The 10,000-nt window shown below is 42.6% G+C and overlaps 1 protein-coding gene across 1 annotated transcript in view; it reads right to left on the bottom strand.

Moving 5' to 3' along the window:
• The window catches only part of itpr1a (inositol 1,4,5-trisphosphate receptor, type 1a), a 69,789-nt gene that overhangs the window by 45,059 nt on the left and 14,730 nt on the right, over positions 1 to 10,000 (bottom strand). Inside the window, exons 12-19 of the mRNA XM_030777051.1 lie at positions 9,408 to 9,562; positions 9,128 to 9,227; positions 7,671 to 7,831; positions 7,186 to 7,327; positions 5,897 to 6,055; positions 5,032 to 5,204; positions 4,727 to 4,846; positions 382 to 576 (exon numbers count right to left, since the gene is read on the bottom strand). Coding sequence (XP_030632911.1) covers positions 382 to 576; positions 4,727 to 4,846; positions 5,032 to 5,204; positions 5,897 to 6,055; positions 7,186 to 7,327; positions 7,671 to 7,831; positions 9,128 to 9,227; positions 9,408 to 9,562 — 1,205 coding nt within the window. The remainder of the gene's footprint in view (positions 1 to 381; positions 577 to 4,726; positions 4,847 to 5,031; positions 5,205 to 5,896; positions 6,056 to 7,185; positions 7,328 to 7,670; positions 7,832 to 9,127; positions 9,228 to 9,407; positions 9,563 to 10,000) is intronic.

Below are 10,000 nucleotides of genomic sequence, written 5' to 3' on the forward strand. Positions count from 1 at the left end.
AAGAGGAGGGGCAGAGGTAGAAGGAGGTGGAGAAAAGAGGAGGGGCAGAGGTAGAAGGAGGTGGAGAAAAGAGGAGGGGCAGAGGCAGAAGGGGGCGGAGAAAAGAGGAGGGGCAGAGGTAGAAGGAGGCGGAGAAAAGAGGAGGGGCAGAGAGAAACAGAGCAAGAATTCAATTGAAGTGCATTGAATTTCAAAGTTTCTTAATTGAGACGACATCACATTTCATTAAATCCCAACAATTTCACAGAATCTCACACATTTCACCGCAATGATGAAATCTCACACGCGCCCGCGCGCGTGTATGTGTGTGTGTGTGTGTGTATGTGTGTGTGTGTGTGTGTGTGTGTGTGTGTGTGTGTGTATGTGTGTGTGTGTGTGTACCTGTAGTAGTTGATGACCTCCTGGTCCTCAGTGTGACCCTCTTTGGCGTCCTGAGCCAGTTCTCTGATGCTCTTGCTCTTCACCTCTCCTCTGCTGTCCTTCCAGAACAGCCACACCTCCTCTTCATCCTCCTCCTCTTCCTCAGCACTCTCTCCCAACACTGCACCGGCCACCTCAAATCGGGACAGCACCAACCTGAAAGGACACACACACACACACACACACACACACGCACACACACACAGAGGAACACAAACACACACACAGAGGAACACAAACCCACAAAAACAGACATGAACACATACACACACACGCATGAAAACAAACCCACACACAGAGACACACACATATATGCATGCGCACACACACAGGATCAGGGACACAAACACACACACACACACACACACATGCATAAGTATATACACGTGTATACAAAAGGAACACACACACACACACACACACACACACACATAGCCATGTACTTTCATACTCTATAAAAAGACCATAAACGCAAACAAAGACTGGAAATATAAAACATTTATTAACACTGACTGTCATGTAAATTATATTCTGAATGTATATATTGAGTGTTTTTTGTATGTTTATTAGGGGTGTGCATCTCTCCCTTATAAGACGATCCGATACGTATCTAGATACATGGGCTATGATACGATTCAGGGACGATACATTTTAATACGGAACGAATTGGTGCGATTCGATGCGACACAATGCAATCTGAGACAGTTCTTCGCATGTTTAATGTAGACATTCATTTTCCATTATAATGTAAAATCAGTCAATTCTATAAAAGTGGCATTGCTTACCTTCAAATTATCTAAAGTATCCAAAAATTCTTAGATTTCGAGAATAGGGTTGTACTATTAGGTAAAGAAAGTCGTAATGTTACAAGAGAAAATCCATGATAATGTGGTGCTGATGTAAGTATTTTGTTATTTGTGAAACCTGTCCTAAAGTATAACGTCACAAGACACTCCTCATTGTAATGTAGTCAGCAGGCTACTCATCTGATATATCCTCCTAATATTATGACATTTTCCTCGTAAAAAATTACTTTGTTCTCATAATATTATGACTTTTTACTGTAAAATTACGGGTATGTTCTCGCAGTATTACATCCTATTTCAGAATCACATGTCATTGTGTTTATTACTTTTCCAGCAGACACAGTGAGACAGAGAAGGCGTAGGCCTGCTGTACTCTGACATCACCGCTGAACTTAATCGCTCTTCTACAGACCTTACAGACCTTACAAACCTTACAGACCTTACAGACCTTACAGACCTTACAGACCTTACAAACCTTACAGACCTTACAGACCTTACAAACCTTACAAACCTTACAAACCTTACAGACCTTACAGACCTTACAGACCTTACAAACCTTACAGACCTTACAGACCTTACAGACCTTACAAACCTTACAGACCTTACAGACCTTACACACCTTACAGACCTTACAGACCTTACAGACCTTACAGACCTTACAAACCTTACAGACCTTACAAACCTTACAGACCTTACAGACCTTACAGACCTTACAAACCTTACAGACCTTACAAACCTTACAGACCTTACAAAACTTACAGACCTTACAAACCTTACAGACCTTACAAACCTTACAAACCTTACAGACCTTAAAACCTTACAAACCTTACAGACCTTACAGACCTTACAAACCTTACAGACCTTACAAACCTTACAGACCTTACAAACCTTACAGACCTTACAAACCTTACAAACCTTACAGACCTTACAGACCTGACAGACCTTACAGACCTGACAGACCTTACAAACCTTACAGACCTTACAAACCTTACAGACCTTACAAACCTTACAGACCTTACAGACCTTACAGACCTTACAAACCTTACAAACCTTACAGACCTTACAAACCTTACAAACCTTACAGACCTTACAGACCTTACAAACCTTACAAACCTTACAGACCTTACAGACCTTACAGACCTTACAAACCTTACAAACCTTACAAACCTTACAGACCTTACACACCTTACAGACCTTACACACCTTACAGACCTTACAAACCTTACAGACCTTACAGACCTTACAAACCTTACAAACCTTACAGACCTTACAGACCTTACGAACCTTACAAACCTTACAGACCTTACAAACCTTACAGACCTTACAGACCTTACAAACCTTACAGACCTTACAAACCTTACAAACCTTACAAACCTTACAGACCTTACAAACCTTACAGACCTTACAGACCTTACAGACCTTACAGACCTTACAGACCTTACAAACCTTACAGACCTTACAAACCTTACAAACCTTACAGACCTTACAAACCTTACAAACCTTACAAACCTTACAGACCTTACACACCTTACAGACCTTACACACCTTACAGACCTTACAAACCTTACAGACCTTACAGACCTTACAAACCTTACAAACCTTACAGACCTTACAGACCTTACGAACCTTACAAACCTTACAGACCTTACAAACCTTACAGACCTTACAGACCTTACAAACCTTACAGACCTTACAAACCTTACAAACCTTACAAACCTTACAGACCTTACAAACCTTACAGACCTTACAGACCTTACAGACCTTACAGACCTTACAGACCTTACAAACCTTACAGACCTTACAAACCTTACAGACCTTACAGACCTTACAGACCTTACAGACCTTACAAACCTTACAAACCTTACAAACCTTACAGACCTTACACACCTTACAGACCTTACACACCTTACAGACCTTACAAACCTTACAGACCTTACAGACCTTACAAACCTTACAAACCTTACAGACCTTACAGACCTTACGAACCTTACAAACCTTACAGACCTTACAAACCTTACAGACCTTACAAACCTTACAAACCTTACAGACCTTACAAACCTTACAAACCTTACAAACCTTACAGACCTGACAGACCTTACAAACCTTACAGACCTTACAAACCTTACAGACCTTACAGACCTTACAGACCTTACAAACCTTACAAACCTTACAGACCTTACAAACCTTACAAACCTTACAGACCTTACAGACCTTACAAACCTTACAAACCTTACAGACCTTACAGACCTTACAGACCTTACAAACCTTACAAACCTTACAAACCTTACAGACCTTACACACCTTACAGACCTTACACACCTTACAGACCTTACAAACCTTACAGACCTTACAGACCTTACAAACCTTACAAACCTTACAGACCTTACAGACCTTACGAACCTTACAAACCTTACAGACCTTACAAACCTTACAGACCTTACAGACCTTACAAACCTTACAGACCTTACAAACCTTACAAACCTTACAAACCTTACAGACCTTACAAACCTTACAGACCTTACAGACCTTACAGACCTTACAGACCTTACAGACCTTACAAACCTTACAGACCTTACAAACCTTACAGACCTTACAAACCTTACAAACCTTACAGACCTTACAAACCTTACAAACCTTACAAACCTTACAGACCTTACAAACCTTACAGACCTTACAAACCTTACAAACCTTACAGACCTTACAAACCTTACAGACCTTACAAACCTTACAAACCTTACAGACCTTACAAACCTTACAGACCTTACAGACCTTACGAACCTTACAAACCTTACAAACCTTACAGACCTTACAAACCTTACAGACCTTACAAACCTTACAGACCTTACACACCTTACAGACCTTACACACCTTACAGACCTTACAAACCTTACAGACCTTACACACCTTACAGACCTTACACACCTTACAGACCTTACAGACCTTACAAACCTTACAGACCTTACACACCTTACACACCTTACAGACCTTACAGACCTTTTGTCCAATTTCCCCCCCTTCTTATAAAAGCCAAATGTCTTCCAAACTTTAGATTTTAGATTTGACGGCGCGCTGTAAACAGCGTCGGCGTTGTCGGACGTGTTGTCCTTGTTTTTATTTCGCAAGCGGCGCTAACGTTACTCTCGTAAAAGGCAAAAGGTCAACGTGAGATGCTGTGTAGATGTATTAGCGAGTGAGAGACGGTCGCTATTATTTTGAAAGTAACATGAGTTTTAACGTTCGATCAGTGAGTCTTCCGCAGCAGCTTAGTTTACACTAAAGCAGAATTAGCTTCAGTCAACCCATTCATAACTTCAGAATCAAGCCATTGACCAGCTCATGGTACATTTAGATCGATCCAGGGGTCCGCGTATCGATGTAGTCGCATCTTTAACGTTAAAACTGGTTTCCGATTTCGGTGAATCGTTACACCCCTAATGCTTATGTTTATGGTCTGTGTTTTACAGTTCCAGCCAACCAGCCGTTTGGTTTAGGGACCGTACTTTGTGTCGATGAGGATGTCGGCATTGGCTGGATCCAGAACAGCATTGCAGATGAGCTCTTGAGTGACAGGGATAGACTTATTCATCGAAACACACAGATCAGACAGGTAATCCAGGAATCTGCAAAAACACACATAATGAGGATTAAGACAACAGTCTGGCTGTTTCTTTCCAAAGTAGTTTAACCTGTACACCAGTTTAAGCAAAGAAAGGTAAGACATAACCACTCTCACACACACACCTGGGTTTATATTTAAACACACACACACACCTGGGTTTACATTGAAACACACACACACACACACCTGGGTTCTCTGTTCTTGCGGACTAAGCTCACGAACGTATCTATCTCAGCGGCAGTGATGTGTTTTTCCAGAAGTTTTCTGTTGTTGTGTAGTAAGGCTGTGATGGTGTCCTCAGCTAGCACGTCATAACCGATCTGTTTTTGCATAAACCGAAACTGCTTCGCTATGTACTCCTAAAACCACAGAGACGGGGAGGGAAAGACATCAGCAAAAACTCTCAGGATATCAAAGCAGGTATTGTAATAACTTTATTAATCCATATATATGGTTCATTAAACCACTGCAGAGTGTAGTACCCACATTTACGCACAGATCTGAACAGTTACTTAGGATGTGTTTTAAATTTATTACAATTTCATTTCCACTTTACCCTGTGTAGGATCCTGGACCATAGTCATAAGTTGAGCCTTGTTCTGCCGCTGCCAATGCCAAAGGGTTTTGGTCTTTCTCAGACTCTGTCCATCAGGACACTGCAGTTTTATCTAGGGAGTCTAGCATGAGACTTCAGTGAACCTGGTCTGACCTGGTTTATGGGGTAGTCTTTAGAGGGCCTGGTCTTATCTGGTTTATGGGGTACTCTTTAGAGGGCCTGGTCTTATCTGGTTTATGGGGTAGTCTTTAGAGGGCCTGGTGTTGTCTGGTTTATGGGGTAGTCTTTAGAGGGCCTGGTCTTATCTGGTTTATGGGGTACTCTTTAGAGGTCCTGGTCTTATCTGGTTTATGGGGTAGTCTTTAGAGGGCCTGGTGTTGTCTGGTTTATGGGGTAGTCTTTAGAGGGCCTGGTCTTATCTGGTTTATGGGGTAGTCTTTAGAGGGCCTGGTGTTATCTGGTTTATGGGGTAGTCTTTAGAGGACCTGGTCTTACCTGGTTCTTGCGATAATCTTGTTGTGAGTGACGCAGGACTCTGTAGCAGAGGCGGCAGATGTGTCGGAAGGGGGCGTGGCGCTGGTCAGCCAGTTCCTCCAATCGCAGCATTGGGCCATCTCCACTGTCAGTGAAGGGAGCCTGTAGCAGCTTAAAGATCTGAGCAGACATAACACAGAGACAGAAAGATTAACCAATCAGAGCGCGAAGTTAAAGAAGAGATTTTAACCAATCAGAACACGTAGTGGAAGAAGAGAGTTTAACCAATCAGAGCACGTAGTGAAAGAAGAGAGTTTAACCAATCAGAGCACATAGTTAAAGAAGAGAGTTTAACCAATCAGAGCACGTAGTGAAAGAAGAGATTTTAACCAATCAGAGCACGTAGTGAAAGAAGAGAGTTTAACCAATCAGAACATGTAGTTAAAGAAGAGATTTTAACCAATCAGAACATGTAGTGAAAGAAGAGAGTTTAACCAATCAGAGCACGTAGTGAAAGAAGAGAGTTTAACCAATCAGAACATGCAGTTAAAGAAGAGAGTTTAACCAATCAGAGCATGTAGTGAAAGAAGAGAGATTAACCAATCAGAATATGCAGTTAAAGAAGAGGTCCCTTTCATGTAACAAAAGAGAAGGAGAGTACATATTAGGGTTGGGTGATGTCTACTGAGTTGGCATACGACGATGTCTACAGTGAAATATCGTGATAGACAATGACATGGGGGGGTGTCTTTGTTTAATTCATTTCGTTCATGTAAGATCTAGTATTATTCATTTAAGAAAAGTGCATTATTCGTTTTGCATTTTTTTGCACGGTAAAATCTTGACTGTTTAAATTGTGTTAATTGAGCACTTTTGAATGTAAAATGGAAATCCCAAGTTTTAGCCTGGAAAGTGTGCTCTTGTTCTGTTTTTTTTCTAAATAAAGGTGTGATCGGGAACATCTGGGCTCAATGTTACGATGTGATGGGCTTCACATCGTGATGACTGTCAAACATCGGCGATGGACCATGATATGGTTCATCGGCCCAAAGTTAGCACATACAGACAGGAGAGGGGAGAGGGAGGTGTGGAGAGACCATGGTACATACAGAGAGGAGATGAGAGAGGGAGGTGTGGGGAGATACAGACAGGAGAGGAGAGAGGGAGGTGTGGAGAGACCATGGTACATACAGAGAGGAGAGGAGAGAGGGAGTTGTGAGGAGATACAGACAGGAGAGGAGAGAGGGAGGTGTTGGGAGATGGCGGCGGGAGAATTAGAGAGTGAAGGTGAAAGAAAAAAACAGAGAAACCTGTTTGAGGATGTTTTGTTCTCGCATGAGTTTCTGTCGCTCCCTGTTGGGTTTATTGACAGTGATCTCCAGCACATCCTGTCCACTGTTGGGGATGTCCACCACAAAATACACCAGATCCTCTAAGAGTTTAGTCACAGACCTGTGTGAGGGAGACAAAGCATGTCAGAGTGTGTGTGTGTGTGTCAGTGTGTGTGTGTGTGTGTGTGTGTGTGTGTGTGTGTGTGTGTGTTAAAACTGCCCCTGTTTAATGAAGGTCTGTTCAGCACAGGCTGTGACTTGTTCACATATTCTGGTTTGAAGTCTCTTCCTTGATTTATTTACTTTATGTTTTATATAATTGATGCAATCTATCTGAATTATATACTTTATGTTTTATATAATTTATAAACTCTATAAACTGATTTATGTACTCTGTGTTTTATATCATTTATAAACCCTATAAACTGATTTATGTACTCTGTGAGGATGGAGGGATTCCATACCTCCTCTCGTTCTGCGTGATTGTGCCTTTCTCCAGTTTGCCTGCGATGGAGGCCAGCACTTTGCTGGCGTCGTTTGCAAAGTCCAGATCCCTGACCTCGGCAGGGGAGACAGGCACAATGGCAAAGGCCTCTTTATCCTCCTTCTGAGCAGACGTGCCAATCTGAAACAACACCACAAAGCAGACAGACTACTTCAGCACGGGGAAAACGTTACAGTACCGGGAGGAGATTAGAAAAGAGACAGAACCTCAAGGAACATTACGGAAAATTACGGAACATTACGGAACATTACGGAACATTACGGAACATTACGGAACATCAGCTGTGAGCAACAGTAAAAAAAGACAGAGTAAAGAGGAGACAGGGTCAAAGGGCACTCACTGACGAGTGGAGAGTACAAATGCTACTTTATAACGCATGGCACACGCACTTAGCATGTTTATAACGCATGGCACACACACTTAGCATGTTTATAACGCATGGCACACGTACTTAGCATGTTTATAATGCATGGCACACGCACTTAGCATGTTTATAAAGCATGGCACATGCACTTAGCATGTTTATAATGCATGGCACACGCACTTAGCATGTTTATAATGCATGGCACATGCACTGTTTGTTTCCAGTCCCCATGTATGAGCATCAGCTGCCCTGTTGGCTGGTTACTGCACTCAGGCATTTCCCAAACCGTTTGGTACAGACACTGACCAGGCCTGCTCCTTCTTTCTGAGCAAAGATGGCTTTTCTTTAGCAAACCTCAGTCAGTCAGGCAATGTGACTGATACTCAGCACCATCTTTATAATGGCATTTGGAGCCGTAACTCTCATACAGAGGATTTCACTCTGCAGCCAGCGCCGCAACTCTGAGAAGCGGCAGATTTGATTGTGTTGAGGAAACGGTTCCTCATGCAAATGAAACGGCTCTGTATGAAAAACAGAGGGGCGGGGCCAGCTCCTCAGAGGATCTGATTATGAGTGGTTACCATTGTTTGACCAAGGGTCTAAATGTCCCTCAGATACAGGGTCTCAAATGTAAAAAAAAAAAAAAAGTTCTGCATGGTGTGTGGGCTCAGTCTGACAGCCCCTGGTCTGATGGCCACTCCTCTGACTGATGAAGAATCTGGCCCCCTTTATAATCAACCAGTGAACGGCAGCAATGTGCTGGAGTGCCCCGCGAGGCTGGGCCATTCATTACAGGACAGAGAGGACATGATCAACCGTTATGGAACAGAGAGAAGAGATTAGAACATAGGAAAAACCGAGAAAACTGCCATAGAACCTTATGAAATAGAACCTTATGAAATAGAACCTTATGAAACAGACAGAAGAGAATAAATCAAAGGGGGGGGGTGATAGACCAGAAAACAACATTGATACCTGAATGTTTCAGACGTGAAGTAAAATTCTCACACACTCACACACACTCACACACACACACACACACACACACACACCCTGAGCATGACTGGTTTCTCCTCCTCCTTGTCTATAGGTTGGTTAGTGCTGTGGACCCAGGTATTAGTGCAGAGATGCCTCAGCCTCACATATGAGTTCCTGGCACAAACACACACACACACATACACACGCAAATGAATACAAAGACAAACTTTTAGCTTAAAGTAAATAGTTAATAAGTTAATTACACAAAAATTAAATTCTATATATGCTATATACATATATGTAAAACACTTTATTTTATCTTATCTGGTGGATGGTTTGCTCCCGAAATCATACCTGGGCACCAAGGAATCCCCCCCTCTCAAAGTGGTGGGGTCCAGTTCGAAGATGGAGGAGATGTCATTGCCGTCGGGAACGGCCACCAACGTGTACATGACCTTATCCTGGGGGTTACGCATGCGCGCTCTGATCACTTCCTGCTCCGAGTCCAGCTACAGAGTGCCATGGAAACACGGAAACGTACAGCATTGACATATCAGAGATATTGCACGACGGCAAATGAAAAAGACACAGTCAACACACCACACACACTCACACACACACACACACCCACGCATTCAGCTTATTCACACACACACACACACACACACACATCGGACTAGGCACCGAACTTCGACACTTTTATGGCATCAACCAAATTGCTTCGATACCATCGAGTATCAAAAAATGCCTTGTCATTTGGCACCAAATTTTGATACCTAAGGAGTAAATCTTACAAGCGTCAGTGCGCCAGTAAGCATGCAGCATGCTTGCACCAAGATCTAAATAATGCTGGTGATTGGCTGTCTACTGTAACGTTACACGAACACATAGTAAAGGCGTGTAGGAAAGCACTACGTTACGCCCAGAGACGGGGCTCACGTGTGTGT

The sequence above is a fragment of the Chanos chanos genome, chromosome 6 (assembly GCF_902362185.1).
Source record: "Chanos chanos chromosome 6, fChaCha1.1, whole genome shotgun sequence".
Classification (NCBI taxonomy): Eukaryota; Metazoa; Chordata; class Actinopteri; order Gonorynchiformes; family Chanidae; genus Chanos; species Chanos chanos.